Genomic DNA, 20,368 nt, shown 5'->3' with positions numbered 1-20,368 from the left:
ATGTAACAGTGTTACTCAAAAAACATCGCGAAACTGTTTCAGGCTAAAAGCCTTCTTCACCACCCTATCAGCCTGCGATGCCACTTTATAGAAGTACTTCCAAATCCCACTGCCCTTCATCACTCTCCAGGGCACCACCATTCACCTGGTTAAACTTAAAAAAAGCATCACCTCCCATTTATCGGAATTAAACGCCATTAAATTAAAGACAATTTCACCCTTCCTTATTTTACCACCAACGTACACAAATGTATGAGAAACCTAGGTGGGGTGAACAGGAAAAACTCATTTACTTTAATGGGGGAGTTTGCAATATTCAGGATTTAGTTTCGTTTAGAGATACAGCATGGAAACATGCCCTTCGGCCCACCCGAGACCGCACCGACCAGCGATACCCACACATGGTGGCGCAGAGGTAGACTTGCTGCCTTACAGCGAATGCAGCGCTGGAGACCCGGGTTCAATCCTGACTACGGGTACGGTCGGCATGGAGTTTGTACGTTCTCCCCGCGACCTGCGTGGGTTTTCTCCGAGATCTTCGGTTTCCTCCAACACTTAAAGATGTACAGGTTTGTAGGTTAATTGGCTTGGTAAATGTATAAACTGTCCCTAGTGTGTGTGTAGGAGAGTGTTAAGGGCCTGTTCCACTTGGACGACCTAATCCACGAGTTTAGACGACCCTGGACGAGTTGAAATAAATGTCAAGGTCGTGTTGACTCGCCGAAGTAAAATACCTCCTACGACTATGTCTACAACCTCCTATGACTATGTCTACGACCTCAGTCTTCCACACCTAAGACCAACTACGACTAGCTACGACTGGAAATTGATCACATGATAAAATGATGTAATGTTTGCACTTTTTCTCGGGCCAGTTACCGATCTACGACTACCATCACGACCTACCTACGACCTACCTACGAGTAAAAAGTATCAATTTTTTCCATGCCGATCTTTTTTTTAACTCGTGGACATTTTTTATCAGGCTGGAAAAAACGCCGCGACCTACTTGAGGCCACGAGTACGCGGAGACCACTCACGAGCATGAGGAAGAGTTACGAAGACCTCCTACGACCTCGTGCCGACCATGCTGTGAGTATGAGTCAAGGGCAAACTCGAGGTCGCCAATTAGGTCGTGAAAGTGCGACAGGGGCTTTAGTGTGCGGGGATCGCTGGTCGGCGCGGACCCGGCAGCAACCCTACCGCTAGGCAACCGTAACCGCCCTGTGTCCTGTACTTGATTGGCAAAACCTGGGTAAAAGACTGGGTAAAAGTGCATTCAACCCATCTATTCTCGTGATTATATACACCTCTATAAGATCACCCCTCATCCTCCTGCGTTCCAAGAATAAAGTTTTAGCAGATACGATAGTGGCGCGTAGAAGTGCAAAGAATAGAGGGATATGGATCGTGTACTGGCAGATGAGATCAGTTTAACTTAACGTCATATTTGGCACAAACATTGTGGGCTGAAGGGGCTGTGCCAGTGCTATACTGTACTGTAAAATAGAGCATCTAGCTCTCAATTTCTCTCTTACTTGAAGTGTAATTTACAACATCAGTTATTCTGTCCTCTGCTGAATAAGGGAGTAACGTCGCCCATTACTTCTCTCCAGAGATGCTGCCTCACTCGCTGAGTTACTCCAGCATCTTGTGTCTACCTGGGGCAAATAACTGAAGTGTCATATGACTGCATGCTAGGTCGAGCTGGTGGTAGACATGTGGACTTCAAGTCATAGAACGGAAGGCAAAAGATGGAAATAGGTTTTGTAGATATTGGAGGCTATTTCTGAATGTTGAGCAAAGGATAGAGGTAGAAGAAGCAGGTTAAAAGGGGGTAAATAGTTTTTTTTTAAAGAGATAAAGGAAATATGTGTATGAGGAACTGCAGATGCAAGTTTAAACCAAAGATAGTCACAAAAAGCTGGAGTAACTCAGTGGGACAGACAGCATCTCTGGAGAGAAGGAATGGGTGATGTTTCGGGTCGGCACCCTTATGGCCCTGTCCCACTATACGAGTTTACCCAAGAGCTCTCCCGAGTTTAAAAAACAATCAAACTCGTGGTAAGTACGTAGAATGTACGTAGCGGGTAGGTCGGAGCTCGGGACGTCTCTTAGCGGCTCGTAACGCCAACGGCAGGTACTCGTTTTTTCAGCACTGTGAAAAATGTCCACGAGAGTCCCCGAGTACCTACGAACGGTTATTACCGTAATTCTCCGAGTTCGATTCAGGGGAAACTCGGGAGAATTCTTGAATTACCTCGTACAGTGGGACAGGCCCTTTATTCAGACAAAGGAAATATAGCTGATAACGAGAAGTTCCTGGCAATACGGTGCAGCAGAGTGAGATGCGACAAAAGGAATGAAGTAATAGCAGAGGTCGGACCCACCATTTTCTCTTCGTGTTTCTTTATCTCCTCCATCCTGCTTTGTTGCTCCAGTGCACGGAGCTGTTGCTGCTCTTGCTGGTTCTTCAGCATCTCCTCATAAAACGACTTGGAGGGAGGAATGTTGTTTTCACTGAGAAATGACTGTACGTATTCCGCCAGGAGATATATCATCACCTGCCACGAGAGAGAGAGAGAGACCATAGTACAGGATTGCACGACACAGGTAGTTAAACCCCTGTCCCACGGTACGAGTTGATTCCAAGAGTTGCCCTGATTCGAACTCGGAGATTTACTGTAATGGCCACTCGTCGGTACTCGGGGATCTCGTGGACATTTTTCAACATGTTGAAAAATCTTCACGAGTCTTCCCGTGCTTACCTGCCGTTAGCGAGTCTTCCCGAGTACCTGCCCGAGTCTCTTAGTGTTACGAGCCGCTAAGAGACGTCCCCGGGCTCCGGCGTACCCTCTACGTTCATTCTCCGTGCTTACCACGAGTTTGATTTTTTTAAAACTCGGGAGAGCTCTTGGAATGAACTCGAACCGTGGGACAGGGCTATAATGGTGCGACGTGTGTTTCCATGAGGCAATTTGGATACAACACTGTTTGCATTATGTGAGCCAAATTGGTTACAATGCCATTTCAATTGGGAACAAGAAAACCAGTGGAAACTTACTTCGGAAACTGACCAGCAGGAAAAAAAAAAGCTGTCTTGGAAAAAAAAACATTCAGGGAAAAGAAAACTGTTTCCATGTAACCTCCTTGCAGTAATTAGACACCATTGTCTCCTAGGAACACAGTCTATCGTGTTCACTGCGGGTGGCCATTGAAATTGGCAACTAATCACTTCTATTGAAACTGGTGCAATGATTATTAAGCAATGTAACACACAGCCTTTAGTATTTTTTCGCTTGCAGTGACAATAATAAACTTGCAGCTAGTAAAAAGACTTTGAAAGCAGAAAAACACTTTTATGTCAAGTCTGAAACTCATTTGCACCCATTGCCAAGTGTTTTTATAGGTTAATTTTCTATGACACAAGGTTTCTTCGAAATGTAAATGTCATGTTATAGCATGTTATACTTGTAACGATCTACCTCATTGGTGACCCTCGGACTTTGCTGGCTTTACCTTGCACTAAACGTTATTCCCTCATCATGTATCTATACACTGCAAATGGCTCGATGGTAATCATGTATTGTCTTTCCGCTGACTGGTTAGCACGCAACAACAGCTTTTCACTGTACCTCAGTACACATGACAATCAGCTAAACTGAAACTATAACTGGCCTTAGCGGTGACCCCAGAATGCTGGAGTAACTCATGTGTAGGAAAGAACTGCAGATGCTGGTTTAAATTGAAGGTAGACACAAAGTGCTGGTGTAACTCAGCGGGACATCTCTGGAGAGAAGGAATGGGTGACGTTTCGGGTCGAGACCCTTCTTTCTCTCCAGCGATGCTGCCTGTCACCCATTCCTTCTCTCCAGAGATGTCCCGCTGAGTTACTCCAGCACTTTGTGTCTACCTTCGATTTAAACCAGCATCTGCAGTTCTTTCCTGCACATTAGCTGTGACCCCCCCTTGTTTTGTTAAAATGGATGCCACTAAGCACAGACAGACTTTGGCTGTTGGCTATTTTCTCCACGACCCCCGTGAGAAGTAGTAATGGGCCAAAGTGCTACCAAATATTAACCAAGGAAGCTCTTAACTATCCTGCGTGACAGTCTGTCCCAATTTGACCTTGTATTAGCAGAGAAAATGTGTCAGGCAGATATGTGGTCATGGCCTTCGTGTCCATGTGGTTACTCTTTCCCAACCCTGTACGGAGTTTGTACGTCCTCCTCGTGACCCGTGAGATCTCTTGTTTACTCTGAGATCTTCGGTTTCCTCCCACACTCCAAAGACGTACATGTTTGTAGGTTAATTGGCTTGGTATGAATGCACATTCTCCCTAGTGTGTGTAGGACAGCGTTAATGTGCGGGGATCGCTGGTTCGGTGGGCCGAAGAGCCCGTTTCCGCGCTGTATATCTAAATTTAAAAACTACGTAAGCCTCCAATTTCCCATTGTATGAAGAAGATTCACTGGTAGGTTTGTAAACCAATTGAACCATACATGGCGGCATTCAGGGATGCATCACGGCTTGGTTTGGGAACGGCTCCATCCAAGACCGCGAGAAATTGCAGCGAATTGTGGACGCAGCCCAGACCATCACACAAACCAACCTCCCTTCTATTGACTCCATTTATACCTCACGCTGCCTCGGCAAGACCAGCAGCATAATCAAGGACGAGTCGCACCCTGGCCACTCCCTCTTCTCCCCTCTCCCATCAGGCAAAAGGTATAGAAATGTGAAAATGCACACCTCCAGATTCAGGGACAGTTTCATCCCAGCTGTTATCAGGCAACTGAACCATCCTACCACAACCAGAGACCAGTGCTGAACTACTATCTACCTCATTGGTGACCCTCGGACAATCTTTGATCGCACTTTACCTTGCACTAAATGTTATTTCTTTATCATGGGTACACAAACTTGCTGGAGGAACTCAGCGGGTGCAGCAGCATCTATGGTTATTTCTTTATCATGTATCTGTACACTGTAAATGGCTCAATTGTAATCATATATTGTCTTTCCGCTGACTGCATAGGATGCAACAAAAGCTTTTCACTGTACCTCGGTACATGTGACAATAAACGAAACTGAATCTGAACAGCATTGGAATTTCCCATGTTCGATTGGACAAGCAGTTAGACTGTTGGTGGGCAAATATGCAGTCAATTTCAACAGCAGTTGGGTGCGGCCTAATCAGAGTTGTGGTTACTTTGCAAATCTAATTTTCTCACCTCTCCACAGCAAGCTTTGGCTAGAGTCACCAGCTCCGCCTGCAACTGGTTCCGCTTTGCATTTGACAGGCCTTTTGCGTTCTTCAGCTCAATTTCTGGAGGTCTGTGGTGATGACAAGAGGAGCAGCAATTAGCATTGGACCGAACAGCAAATAGAGTAGTGTAGGAAGGAACTGCAGGTGCTGGTTCAAACTGAAGATCGACACAAAGTGCTGGAGTAACTCAGCGGGACAGGCGGCGTCTCTGGAGAGAAGGAATGGGTGACCCGAAGAAGTCTGAAGAAGGGCCTCGACCCGAAACATCATCCATCCCTTCTCTCCAGAGATGCTGCCTGTCCCGCTGAGTCTTGATTGTGGGTGCTGTCTGTGTGGAGTTTGCATGTTCTTCCTGGATAAAGTGGATGTGGAGAGGATGTTTCCACCAGTGTGAGAGTCTAGGACCAGAGGCAGCCTCAGAATAAGAGGACGTACCTTTAGAAAAAAGCCAAGAAATAATTTATTTAGTCAGACAGTGGCAAATCTGTGGAATTCTTTGCCACAGACGGCTGTGTAGGACGTCAATTGATTTTTTTTAAAGGCAGAGATAGATAGATTGTTGATTAGTACGGGTGTCAGGGGTTACGGGGAGAAGGCAGGAGAATGGGGTTAAGAGGGAGAGGTGGATCAGACGGGATTGAATGGCGGAGTAGACTTGAATGGGCTGATTGGCTTAATTCTGTTCCTATGACATCAATAGTGAGTATTGACTATAGGCTATAGTTCAATAGTTAATGAACTATAGACTCTTGTGCCTAACATCCATGCTAGGCAGGATACTGGAGAGGACTCTGAGGTTTAAGATAGCTAAGATATGTGACTAACTTGGTAGGGTGACTTAGTCAGTATGTTGGGCTGAAGGGCCCGTATATCCCTAGATTCCAGAGCATGGCTCTCCACCAAGTTCCTCTGCGCACCTTTCTCTCGCAGAACCTCCAATCCCCACCCCCCAATTTGTCTCCCACCCTCCCGCCCTAAGGGTAATTTTAGACAATAGGTGCAGGAGTAGGCCATTCCACCCTTCGAGCCAGCACCGCCATTCACTGTGATCATGGCTGATCATCCACAATCAGTATCCCGTTCCTGCCTTCTCCCCATATCCCCTGACTCCGCTATATTTAAGAGCCCTATCAAGCTCTCCCTTGAAAGCATCCAGAGAAGCAACCTCCACCACCCTCTGAGGCAGAGAATTCCACAGACTCACAACTCTCTGTGTGAAAAAGTGTTTCCTCGTCTCCATTCTAAATGCCTTACCCCTTATTCTCAAACTGTGGCCCCTGGTTCTGGATTCCCCCAACATCGGGAACATGTTTCCTGCCTCTAGCATGTCCAAACCCTTAATAATCTTATGTGTTTCAATAAGATCCTTCTAAATTCCAGTGAATATAAGCTCAGTCGACCCATTCTAAAACACATTTATACTCCCTGGCTTTTGACCATGCATGAGACTTTGCTCCTGTTTTTAGTGTTTTTAATATTTCTTTATTTTGAATATCTTTACTTACTCCATCTTTTAATTGTTATTATTGGTGTGTATTAACTTTTTTGTCAATGATTAGTGATGTACAGCACTTTGTTGCAACTATGATTGTTTTTAAAGTGCTCTATAAATAAAATTATTATTATTATTATTATTATTATTCTTTCATCATATGTCACTCCCGGGAATTAACCTGGTTTATCTACGCTGCATTCCCTCAATAGCAAGAATGTCCTTCCTCAAATTAGGGAACCAAAACTGCACACAATACTCCAGGTGTGGTCTCACGAGGGCCCTGTACAACTGCAGAAGGACCTCTTTGCTCCTATACTCAACTCCTCTTGTTATGAAGGCCAACATGCCATTCGCATTTTTACACCGAAGATAAGACACATGACACTGGAGTTACTCAGCGGGACAGGCAGCATCTCTGGAGAGAAGGAATGGGTGACGTTTCAGGTCGAGGCCCTTCTTCAGACCTGAAAGTCTCAACCCGAAACGTCACCCATTCCTTCTCTCCAGAGATGCTGCCTGCACTCCAGTGTCTTGTGTCTGCATCTAGCAACAATTTCACCTTGCCACAATCTACCACCAAGTTCTCACGCATCTAAACAATGTACATCCTTCCAAACTTGTTGGTGGCATGGTGACACAGCTGGTAGAAAACACTGCCTCACATCTCCAGTGACCGGGGTTCAATCCTGATTTATCCCTGTGACTCCAGTGGATTCCCTGGATGGTTTAGTTTCCACCCACATCTCAAAGCTAGATGGGTGGTAGGTTAATAGTCACGGTGGCGCAGCGGTAGTGTTGCTGCCTTACAGCAAAATGCAGCACCGGAGACCCGGGTTCAATCCTGACCACGGGCGCTTGTCTGCATGGAGTTTGTACATTCACCTCGTGACCTGCGTGGGTTTTCTCCGAGATCTTTGGTTTCCTCCCACACTCCAAAGACGTACAGGTTTGTAGGTTAATTGGCTTGATAAATGTAAAAATTGTCCAGGATAAAATTGTCCAACTTCCAGTCTAATCCCTGGTGGACTCTTCGGAAGGTACAAGGTACAAGTGTGAGGCTGAAGGGTAGAATCAGTTGGAATTATAGGTAGAATCAGCTGGGATTATACATTGGGGCTCATGAAGAATAGGTGCTGAGGAATGCCTGATGGTTGGCGCTGATTCAGTGGGCCACAGGAGCTGCTGCCTCACGGCACTAGAGACCCGGGTTCGATCCTGACCTCGAGTGCTGTCAGTGTGGAGTTTGCACATTCTCTCTGTGATTGTGTGGGTTTCCTAAAGACGTGCGGGTTTGTAGGTTAATTGGCCCTTTGTGGATTGCCCTTGGTGAGCAGGGAGTGGATGAGAAAGCATGATAACATAGAACTAGTGTGAACGGGTGATTGATGGTCAGTGTAGACTCAGTGGGCTGAAGGGCATGTTTCCATAGATAAACACAAAATGCTGGAGTAACTCAGTGGCACAGGCAGCATCTCTGGAGAGACGGAATGGGTGATGTTTCCAGTCAAGACCCTTCTTCAGACTCAAGAGAAGGAATGGGTAACGTTTCGGGTCGAGACCCTGCTTCAAACTCAAGACAAGGAATTAATGAAAGAATGAATGAATGAATGAATGTTTGAATAAGTTTGCATTGAATAAGTATTCAAATTCAAGGAATTTGCCTTGGTGCTCCGCCCACAAGTGACAACATGACATACAGTGAATGATACATTAAACATTAATAATAAAACATTATCGATTAAACATGTGATTTAATTAAAATACCAGAGTAAAAGGAGGCTACAGATTTTTGGCTGTTGAGTAGAGCTACTACTCGTGAAAAAAAGCTGTTTTTATGTCAGGCTGTGGCAGCTTTGACAGTCCGGAGGGAAGTGATTCAAAGAGTTTGTGGCCAGGGTGAGAGAGGTCAGAGATGATCTTGCCCGCTCACTTCCTGGCCCTTGCAGTGTACAGTTCATCAATGGAGGGAAGGTTGCAGCCAATAACCTTCTCAGCTGATCGGACGATTCGCTGCAGCCTCCAGGTGTCTTGCTTGGTGGCTGAGCCAAACCAGACCATGATGGAGACGGTGAGAACAGACTCTACGATGGCCGTGTAGAATTGGACCATCATTGCCTGTGGCAGATTGTGCTTCCTCAGCTGCCGTAGGAAGTACATCCTCTGTTGTGCCTTTTTGACTGTGGAGTCGATGGTAGCCCCCCACTTAAGGTCCTTGGAGATGATGGTTCCCAGGAACTTAAAAGACTCCACAGATGTGACTGTGGCGTTGTTGATGGTGAGTGGGGGGAGGGGAGAGGGAGCTCTCCTAAAGTCTACAATCAATTCCACTGTCTTAAGAGCATTGAGCACCAGGTTGTTGCAATGGCACCAGGACGCCAGCTGTGACACTTCCTGTCTGTAGGGTGATGTTTCGGGTCGAGGCCCTTCTGTAGACTCAGAGATCCCAGTTCGGGCTGTATCTCAAAACTAAACAACCAAAACTCAATCGATGGAGGTGGAAAAGCCTTCAACTATACGAATCTTGAGCAAAAAACAAACTGCTGGAGGAAGCGGTTCGGACTGTATCTGTGAAAGATGGACAGCGGACATTTTGAGACAGGACCATCCTTCAGCCCAAAGTCGTTTCAGGAAATGACCCTGTCCATTTCCCACCACAGGTGCTGCCTCAGCCACTGAACTCCTCCAGCAGTTTACCTTTTGCTCAAAATCTGATCCATGTTCCACAAAGACATCCGGTCGCTGAAGTTAAACAACACACACCCACCTAAAAGACTTGTTGCATCAAATTCATAATAGCTCCCATTATATTTCCCATGAGGTTCAATTATGTAATGCTGAGGCTCTATAAGGCGCTGGTCAGGCCGCATTTGGAGTATCGTGAGCAAATCTGGGCCCCATATCTGAGGAAGGATGTGCTGGCTCTGGAGAGGGTCCAGAGGAGGTTTACAAAAATGATCCCAGGAATGAGTGGGTTAGCATATGATGAGCGTTTGTCAGCACTGGGCCTTTACTCGCTGGAGTTTAGAAGGTTGAGAGGGGACCTCATTGAAACTTGGAGAATAATGAAAGGCGTAGATAGAGTGGATGTGGAGAGGATGTTTCCACTGGTGGGAGAGTCTAAGACCAGAGGTCATAGCCTCAGAATTAAAGGGCGCTCTTTAGGAAAGGAGGTGAGGAGGAACTTCTTTAGTCAGAGGGTAGTTAATCTGTGGAACTCATTGCCACAGAGGGCCGTGGAGGCCAGTGGATATTTTTAAGACCAAATATTAAGAGATAGACCAATTCTTGATTAGAACAGGTGTCAAGAGTTATGGAGAAGGCAGGAAAATGGGGTTGATAGGGAGAGGTAGATCAGCCTTGATTGAATGGAGGAGTAGACTTGATGGGCCGAGTGGCTTATTTCTACTCCTATCCCTTATGAACATAGTCTAATTGCTTTGGCTTGCTTAGAAACATGGAAACATAGAAAATAGGTGCAGGAGGAGGCCATTCGGCCCTTCGAGCCAGCACCGCCATTCATTGTGATCATGGCTGATCGTCCCCTATCAATAACCCGTGCCAGCCTTCTCCCCATATCCCTTGACTCCACTAGCCCCTAGAGCTCTATCTAACTCTGTCTTAAATCCATCCAGTGACTTGGCCTCCACTGCCCTCTGTGGCAGGGAATTCCATAAATCCACAACTCTCTGGGTGAAAAGGTTTTTTCTCACCTCAGTCTTAAATGACCTCCCCTTTATTCTAAGACTGTGGCCCCTGGTTCTGGACTCGCCCAACATTGGGAACATTTTTCCTGTCTCTAGCTTGTCCAGTCCTTTTATAATTTTATATGTTTCTATACGATCCTCCCTCCTTCTTCTAAACTCCAGTGAATACAAGCCTAGTCTTTTCAATCTTTCCTCATATGATAGGAATATGAGGAATCCCCGCCATCCCAGGGATCAATCTCGTGAACCTACGCTGCACTGCCTGAATCACAAGGATGTCCTTCCTCAAATTAGGAGACCAAAACTGTACACAATGCTCCAGATGTGGTCTCACCAGAGTCCTATACAACTGCTTGTAGAACATACACACACCGTTAAGCACAACCTCCACCAAACTCCAAAAGGAATAAGCAAGTTATGCATTGAAGAGCAGGAACTCACATGTCTGGGTAATTGGGCGGGCAGGTGACATGCAGGTCGACTGCTACGTGGCTCTCTTCAACGTTGAGCAATCCCTGAGGCTGCAGCACAATACAGATTTCAGGAGGACGTTTCACCTGGAACAGAAACAGGCGTTCAGGATCATTAAGGTTCAACGGTTCATTTATTGCCATATACACCAAATGGTGAAGTGAAATTCAAGTTGCCATTGCAGCACATTAATAAGAATACCACATAACATTATAAAGGAATTTAACATAAAACATAAAAACATCCCCCTACAATGGTTGACACTGTGAGGGAAGGTACAAAGTCCAGTCCCCATCCCCTTGTCCACCCATAGTCGGGCCTATTGAGGCCTCCGCAGTCACCGCTACGGGGCCCGATGTTTCAGGCCCTTCTCGCCGGGTGATGGTGCTCCGGTGTCGGGAGAACCCTCTCAGCAGCTTGGGATACCTGGAACGGCCGCTTCCTTACCGGAGACCGCGGTTTCCGAAGCCGTCAGGCCGCGCTGGACGGATCTCCACCACTCGCCGAGAGATCCCAGGCTCCCGATGTTAAAGTCAGCGCAGCCCACAGACCCGCAGCTCCACGATGTTTCACCTGCGGTCTCAGCATTCCGGAGCTCCAGCGTGGCGACCCGGGCAAGGCATCGCCCGCTCCGCGATAGCGCTCCAGCGCTGTGCTGCCGCCGAAGCCATGGTTCCGGCCGGTCCCCTCAGGAAACGCCGCTCCAGACCCATTGGTAGGCCGCGAGGACGGGTCGAAAATGCTGCCCGGAGGAAAGCCACCTCTCCGACCAGGTAGGGACTAGGAAAAGCAGTTTCCCCCTCCCCCACCCCCCACATAAAAAAGAATAGACCTCCAAACAAAACACTAAAAATAAAAGAAAGATGTGAAAAGACAGACAGCTCGTTCAGCGAGCCCGTTACTTTGTGGGTATTCAAGGCTGCTCGCAACATGGTGGAAATTCCATCGGTTGGCAAAGAGCTTGAAAGCGTGGCTGGTAAACTGTCTTCCGTTGTCGGTCTGCAAACGGGCGGGTGCGCCCAATGTAGAAAAGTGTTTCTTTAGCTTTTGAATGACCATTTCTGATGTTGGTTAATAATAAAAGTTTCAAGGCCAAATTGGATACAGGATGGTGTCATAGTTAAGGGCCATAAAGTCGTGATCCCCTCATCGCTACGTGACAAATACTACAAAGAGGCACCCAGCTGGACCACGCACAAAACCTGATCTACTGGCCTGGGATGGCCAAGTACATACAGGACCGTACAGCCTCCTGCCCCACTTGCAACAGCCTTGCACCACACCAACAGAGACAGCACTTACTGCAACAACCTTCACCAGCTCTGCCCTGGACGTCACTGGCGGCAGACATTTCGAATGGCACGGTAAACACTATCTTGTCCTGGTTGACTCTTCAGAAGTTCAAAACACCACTCTGCATGTTTGGGCTGATTAAACGGGGCCAGTAACCCATGGGGATGCTTGCAAGGCCATTGGGATAAGCTCTGCTTTCAAAGAGACGTCCGAGACGAGCTCAGTGTCTGATAGAACACATAACTCACGCCATTATGGCATGGATGGATAGTTTGACACAAAATCACCTCACATTCATAGAGATATAATTATTATACTGTACTTTTGATTATTATTGTTTGTATACTCAGTAACATGTGGTTAGATGGGCACTAATGTAGGCTGATGAATCCATGGGGTGGAGTGTAGTATAAGGGTTAAACAGACAATTTCAGCTAAAATGTGGAGTTATCAGCTAAATTAGCAGCCCTACATTCCCATAGCCTCTTGAAAACAAGATTCAGATGCGTTATCTCCTAGAATTGGCCTTGCACCTGTCCAAGTGTGGGGACTTGCGTTGTGTGGGAATGCAGCCTTTCCCACCCAGGCCATTCTATGGGAAAGCGTTGGTGAGCTAAACACAACAGCAATAGTTGGGTAGACCACCCGCGGCCCCTGCCGCTCGTAGCGCAGAAACGTTGCAGACAAGGGGGGCTTATGATTGGCTCGGGGAGAGGGGCAGTGGCGCGGTCTGCTCTGATAAGAAATGCCATAAAGGATGGTGTTGGGCGCCCTTTCCATGAGGGAACCTCAGCCTTGGACAGAGTCGAAAACAGTGCCAGGTGATCAACAACGAAACATCCTGTGGGTGGCGTCCTCTCTGATGAGTTTGCAAATGCGTACGGGTTTACGTGAGTGTGTGTAGAAACATCCTGCGGCATGCTCTGCTGTGTACTCAGGATTTGCGAGTACGTTCGGGGATACGCGAGTGTATTTGCCTTATTATGAAGCTCTGACCTCCCCACCATCGAAGGGATCTATCGCAGTCGCTGCCTCAAAAAGGCTGCAAACATCATCAAAGACCCACACCATCCTGGCCACATACTCATCTCTCCATTGCCATCGGGAAGAAGGTACAAGAACTTGAAATCTGGAACATCCAGGTTCAGGAATAGCTGCTTCCCCACAGCCATCAGGCTATTAAACTCACCATCAAACAAACTCTGAACAATAACAGCCTATTGCACTTTATCTGTTTATTTAAGGTGTATATATATGTCCTGTGGGATATAGACACACTGAACTTTTATCTCCTGTTCTGTATTATGTTTACATATTCTGTTGTGCTGCAACAAGCAAGAATTTCATTGTCCTATCTGGGACACAGGACAAAAAACCTCTCTTGACTTGACTCTTAAGTAGTGTAATCAATTATTGAGTGAATCAAACTCTGATATCTGATTTATCGAACACAACAGTCCATCATCAGACTTCCCACCCCTGACTCCATCTGTACCGCACGCTGCCTCAGAAAAGCGGCCAACACAATCAAAGTCTGAAGAAGGGTTTCGGCCCGAAAATGTCGCCTATTTCCTTCGCTCCATAGATGCTGCTGCACCCGCTGAGTTTCTCCAGCAATTTTGTGTACCTACAATCAAAGACTTGTCCCACCCCAGTCATTCCTCCATTTCCCTGCTCCTGCACATTAGAAAGCACAGAAGCTTAAAAGCACGCACCACTAGGTTCAGGAACAGCTTCCTACCCTCTGTTATCAAGCTTAATAATTTAATAATAATAATTTGTTTATAGACAGTGCATATTAATGAACATTTGCATGTAAATATGCGAGATTGTAGCCAATCAGTAGCTAATTTCCGTCTCTAGTCCCAGGCAAAGGTAGGTGAAGTGTCTTGTCCAGGGACACAACGACAGTACACACTCCAAGCAGGATTCGAACCGGCCACCTTCAGGTTGCCAGCCGAACACTTAGCCCATTGTGCCATCTGTCGTCCTCTGAACGGTCCTTCCATAAGCTAGGGCAGTGATTCCCAAAGTTTTGATAGCCAATGTACCCCTTCGTAAATTTCTGTAAGCATCTTGTACCCCTCGTTAAAAACAATTCGTATTTCATGGTACAATAAAACATATACTATTTAATTTAATAATATGACAAAATATTACACGGTTGCACTAATTATTTTTTTTAATAATTTTATTTATTAGAAGTAGTGTACATTACAATAATATAAGCCAAAAATAACATAATACATTTCCGGTACCACTTCATATTTTAAACTTTAAAAAGAAGAAAAGTAAAGAAAGTGAGATAGGATAGTAAGTGTGTGAAAGGGTGATCAAAAAAAGACCCTTAGACACGAAAAATTCAAAAAAAAGTTAAGAAGTAAGCCATAGAAAAAGAAAAAGAGAAAAAGAAAACAGAAGATATATTAAAAGTTAAAAAAAGAGATAAAAGGGATATACCAACTTCGTATTTTTCCTCCCCCCTCACCAGGTCCTGAAACCATTTCTTTTCAGAATTCTGTTGCACCTTATACTTGTAGTAAGTCGATAAATGGAGACCAAATCTTTTGGAAATGGTCTGGTTTGGCTGTTAGAAGGAATCTCATATCTTCCAGGTGTAGCATTTCGGACATATTTGAAATCCACATATTTATTGTTGGGGCGTCTTTCCAGAATTTAAGTATGAGTTTTTTCCCCATTATTAAACCGTAATTAAGTAGGTTATTTTGGGACGCAGTTAGCTCAGGGCTGCCTTCCATTCTTCCAAAAATAATCAATTCTGCATTCGGTATCAGTTTTATTTTAAATAATTTTGTGAACATTTCAAAAATTTCATTCCAAACTTTTTGGATTTTTATACAAAAAACAAAGGAATGCGCTATAGTTGCTTCTTGTTATCATGAAATTTAATTATCAAGCAAGCAAAGAAAAAGACGGTAATCATGTATTTTTACAGAGGTGGCGGCTCGGCACCAACTCGCCCTGACTCTCCCGCAGCTCTGGGCCTTCACACACACACACACCCCACTCACCCACTCACTCACCCACCCACTCACCCATCCACCCACTCACCCGCTGAGTTTCTCCACCATTTTTGTCTACCCACTCACTCACTCACCCACCCACTCACTCACTCACACTCACCCACACACTCACTCATTCACCCACCCAACCATCCACTCATTCACCCACTCACTCACTCACCCACTCACACTCACTCACCCACACACCCATCCACTCACTCACCCACCCACTCACACTCACCCACTCATTCACCCACACACCCATCCACTCATTCACCCACACACCCATCCACTCATTCACCCACACATTCACCCACACGCACTCACCCACTCATTCACCCACCCACCCATCCACTCATTCACCCACTCATTCACGCACACACCCACTCACTCACCCACTCATTCACCCACACACTCACTCACACACACACTCACTCACCCACACCCACCCACTCACACTCACCCACTCATTCACCCACACACACCTACCACCTCATTCACCCCACCACCCATCCCTCTTCACCCCACCCACCCCTTTTCCATCCACCCACACTCACCCACTCATTCACCCACCCACCCATCCACTCATTCACCCACACACCCACTCACTCACCCACTCATTCACCCACACACTCACTCACACACACACTCACACACCCACTCACTCACACACCCACTCACCCACCCACACACCCACCCACACACCCACTCACACACCCACACACACACCCACTCACTCACACCCACTCACTCACACCCACTCACCCACCCACCCATCCACTCACCCACTCATTCACCCACCCACTCATTCACCCATCCACTCATTCACCCACTCATTCACCCACACACTCACTCACCCACTCATTCACCCACACACTCACTCACCCACCTACTCACTCACCCACCCACCCATCCACCCACTCACTCATTCACCCACACACCCACTCACTCACCCACTCATTCACCCATGCACTCATTCACCCACTCATTCACCCACACATTCACTCACCCACCCACTCATTCACCCACCCACCCATCCACTCATTCACCCACCCACCCACTCACTCACTCACACTCACCCACCCACTCACTCACACTCACCCACCCACTCACTCACACTCACCCCTGCAATGGACCACTACTTCATTCGATGCCAGATCCACACCCTCAACAAACGCTTCCTTGCCTATCTGGACTCTACCAAGGATCACAAGCTTGCCAGCCTCCAGACTGGTCCCACCACCGACACTCCTCGACTCGACCGCCTGCCCACAGGCCCGAAGCTCCACTGCTGGACCGCCGTGCCACCTATACGACCACCACAAGGCCGAGATGGCCACCACGGGGAGCAGCAACAACATCTACCGCCTCTCCGACCCTCACCGCCTTCCCAGCCAAACCCAGGCCCGGACCGCCGAAACTGCCGACTCTCACCACCTCCCTGGGGACACCTCCTCGGGGCCACCGATGCTGCTGCCGCTGACCTGTACCTCTACTCCAGCCCCCCACGGGCCTCCACCAGCAACTCCGCCAACACTCGCCTCTCCACCGGCCACCAGCGGGCCAGAGTCATCACCTCACCAGAGTTCCAGGCCCACAACCTCGCACGTTGTCTGACTCTGCTGGGTCTTATTGCTCCTTCCCCCCCCCACTCCCCACACTCTTACAGGGAACCTCAGTAGTGATGGGTCTTTCCCTTCCCCATCTTTCAATCAGGTTACCCCGACCACACACCCGCTAGTTAAAATTCCCGTTTTGGGGAGGGGGGTTTACAGAGGCGCCAGAGTGACGCTCCGGTGAGCTCCAGCAGCACTGCACCCCTGGATAGCTGAAAATTGCCGTGTACCCCCGAAGACCTTTCGCGTACCACTGGGGGTATGCATACCCCGCCTTTGAGAGCTCTGAGCTAGGGTATACTATGATTCATCCCTACCCCATTGAGGACATTGGACACAGTAGTTGTCTTAAGGAACCGATGTGTTACAAAGATGAGGACTATATCCTGCTCTCTGTAACTTCCACTTTGCTCTATCTGTTGTACTTGAGTTTGAACTAATTGTATATTGAGATATTGAATGGTATATCTGATCTGATCTGCTTGTATAGCATGCAAAACTAAACTGGTCACAGTACCTCAGCACATGTGACAATAATAAACTTAAACCTTTGTTACATTCATCATTAACTGAGAAACCTTAAAAGACTACAGATGCCCGGGGGGGAGGAGGATCTGTAGATGTTTTAGGCAGAATCCCTGCATCAAGGCCTGAGGCGCCTGCCCCCCTTCCCCTCATCATACCTCCTATCCCCTGCCCTCCCCACCCCCCTCGCCCATCTATTCTCTCCCCCTTTCCCTATCTCCTCCTCTGTCCCCCCTCCTGCTCCATCAACCCCCCCCCCCCCGTCCCACTCTTCCCCTTCAAGCCCTATTCCATCCACCTCCTTCCTTTCCCCCTCGCCTCTTGTGCCTCTCTTCCTGTATCTCGCCTCTTGCTCCTCTCGTCTCTTGCTCCTCTCCTCTCCCCCCCCTCTCCTCTCCCCCTCCTCTCTTCTCTTCTCCCCTCCTCTCCCTCCCCCTCCTCCTCTGTCCTCTCTCCCCTCCTCCTCCTCTCCCCTCTCCTCTTCTCCCCCCTCTTCTCCTCTCCCCTCTCCTCTTCTCCCCCCTCTTCCCCCTCTTCCCCTCTCCCCTCCCCTCCTCTCCCCCCTCTTCTCCTCTCCTCTCCTCCTCTCCCCCCTCTCCTCTTCTCCCCCCTCTTCTCCTCTCCCCTCTCCTCCTCTCCCCCCCCCTCCCCTCCCCCCTCTTCTCCTCCTCTCCCCCCTCTCCTCACTCCCACCTCCTCTCCCCCTCCTCCTCTCTCTCCCCCTCTGTCCTCTCTCCCCTCTCCTCTCCTCTCCCCCCTCCTCTCCCTCTCCCCTCCCCTCTCCCTCTCCCATTCCCCGTCCCCCGTCCCGTCCCCCCTCCACCTCACCTTCCAGGGGTCGCGGTCCCTGTGGTCTGTGAAGTCGCGGCCGTAGATGGCGTTGAGGGCCTGTACTTCGGCCTCCTGGACGTCGGCGATGCTGTCGGGCTCGGGCTGACTCATGGCCGCCGGCAGCGCCTGGGCCCGGGGCAGCTGCGGCCTGTCTAGTGCCCGGTCCCCTGGCCAGCGTGGGCCCGGGTGGGTGAGTGAGTGAGTGTGTGTCGGGGCTAGAGTGGGGCGGGCGGGACGTGTCTGTGTGTCGGGCCGGGCCGGGCTACTCGCTCCCCGGCAGCGCCGCTCCGCCTTCCGGGTCAAGGCCGCCCTCTCTCCCCTCAACACTTCACACACAGCATCAGGCTCATTAGCCTAGAGAGTGTGCAGGAAGGAACTGCAGATGCTGCTTTACACTGAAGATGGTCACACAAATGCTGGATCTTTGGAGAGAACAATTAGGTGAAGTTCCCCATTCCTTCCCTCTGCCTGTTTCGCTGAGCTACTCCAGCATTTTTCCAGTAACTATCTGCATATTAGTCTTGAGAGTCAAGTCAAGAGCGTTTAAATAGGTGCAGGAGTCGGCCATCCGGCCCTTAGAGCCAGCACCAAAGATTGCTCCTCTAGTATCTTTGGCAAGCACCACCATTCAATATGATCATGGCTGATCATCCAAAATCGGTAGGAAGGAAATGCAGATGCTGGTTTAAATCGAAGGTAGACACAAAATGCTGGAGTATATCTCTGGTCACCTCTGGTCTGAAGAAGGGTCTCGACCCAAAACGTCGCCCATTCCTTCTCTCCAGAGATGCTGCCTGACCCGCTGAGTCACTACAGAATTTTGTGTCTCCATCCACCATCCAAAATCAGTGCCCAGTTCTGGCTGTTTCCCCCTTGATTCCCTTAGACCTAACAGCTATATCTGATAGCCCTGTCCCACGGTGCGAGTTCATTCCAAGAGCTCTCCCGTGTTTAAAGAAAATCAAACTCGTGGTAAGCACGGAGAATGAACGTAGCGGGTACGTCAGAGCTCGGGGACGTCTCTTAGCGCTAACGGCAGGTACTCGGGAAGACTCGCTAACGGCAGGTAAGCACGGGAAGACTCGTGAAGATTTTTCAACATGATGAAAAATGTCCACGAGAGCCCCGAGTACCGACGAGTGGCCATTACCGTAAATCTCCAACTTTGAAATCGGGGCAAACTCAGGTGTACTCTTGGAATGAACTCGTACCATGGGACTGGGATTTTACTCTCTCTTGAAAGTTGCTGTAGTTCCCAAAACGGAACAATGAAATTCTCACTTGCAGCGCCGTAGCAAGCCTGTAAACACAATACATGTAGATAATATATAATAAGCAAAAACAAAAACAATAAATTCATAACCCAGTAAAAAAAAATACAGTCTTTAATGCAACCAAGTAAAAGATTGAACTGTGCGTGGAGCATCAACCATTTATTTACACGTCATAATTTAAATAAAAATTTCATCAATTCCTGCCACTCACACACACACACACCAGGAACAAAGTGAGATGCCAGTTAACTGTCAACCCATTGGGAGGTGGGAGAAAACCAGAGCACTTGGTCACAGGAGGACATCTAAACTCCACACTGGTTTACAACAATGATTCCAGGAATGAGTGGGTTAACATGATGAGCGTTTGACAGCACTGGGCCTCTACTCGCTGGAGTTTAGAAGGTTGAGGGAGGACCTCATTGAAACTTACGGAATAATGAAAGGCGTAGATAGAGTGGATGTGGAAAGGATGTTTCCACTGGTGGGAGAGTCACGGACCAGAGGTCATAGCTTCAGAATTAAAGGGCGCTCTTTAGGAAAGAAGGTGAGGAGGAACTTCTTTAGTCAGAGGGTAGTTAATCTGTGGAACTCATTGCCACACAGGGCTGTGGAGGCCAAGTCAGTGGATATTTTTAAGGCAGAGATAGACACATTCTTGATTAGAACGGGTGTCAAGGGTTATGGGGAGAAGGCAGGAAAATTAGATTTGGAGGCAGAGATCAGCCATGATTGAATGGCGGGGTAGACTCGATGGGCCGAATGGCCTAATTCTACTCCTATAACGTGTGAACGTGATATGGGGAGAGGTTGGACAGGCTGGGTTTGTTTGGGGAGTAGGCAGGAAAATGGAATTAAAGGTTTCAA

At 48.0% G+C, this 20,368-nt stretch overlaps 1 protein-coding gene across 3 annotated transcripts in view; it reads right to left on the bottom strand.

Moving 5' to 3' along the window:
* eif2ak4 (eukaryotic translation initiation factor 2 alpha kinase 4) overlaps positions 1-18,521 on the bottom strand; it is a 125,492-nt gene extending 106,971 nt beyond the window's left edge. For all 3 annotated transcript variants that reach the window (XM_033026581.1, XM_033026582.1, XM_033026583.1), the window contains exons 1-4: positions 18,225-18,521; positions 10,910-11,025; positions 5,235-5,337; positions 2,391-2,564 (exon numbers count right to left, since the gene is read on the bottom strand). In XM_033026581.1, coding sequence (XP_032882472.1) covers positions 2,391-2,564; positions 5,235-5,337; positions 10,910-11,025; positions 18,225-18,338 — 507 coding nt within the window. In that variant the 5' untranslated portion in view covers positions 18,339-18,521. The remainder of the gene's footprint in view (positions 1-2,390; positions 2,565-5,234; positions 5,338-10,909; positions 11,026-18,224) is intronic.
* Positions 18,522-20,368: the final 1,847 nt, after the last annotated feature.

This window comes from Amblyraja radiata, chromosome 9, assembly GCF_010909765.2.
Source record: "Amblyraja radiata isolate CabotCenter1 chromosome 9, sAmbRad1.1.pri, whole genome shotgun sequence".
In the NCBI taxonomy this organism is placed as follows: Eukaryota; Metazoa; Chordata; class Chondrichthyes; order Rajiformes; family Rajidae; genus Amblyraja; species Amblyraja radiata.
The sequence above is the reverse complement of the archived record's forward strand: the minus strand, read 5'-3'. Positions and strand labels throughout refer to the sequence as shown.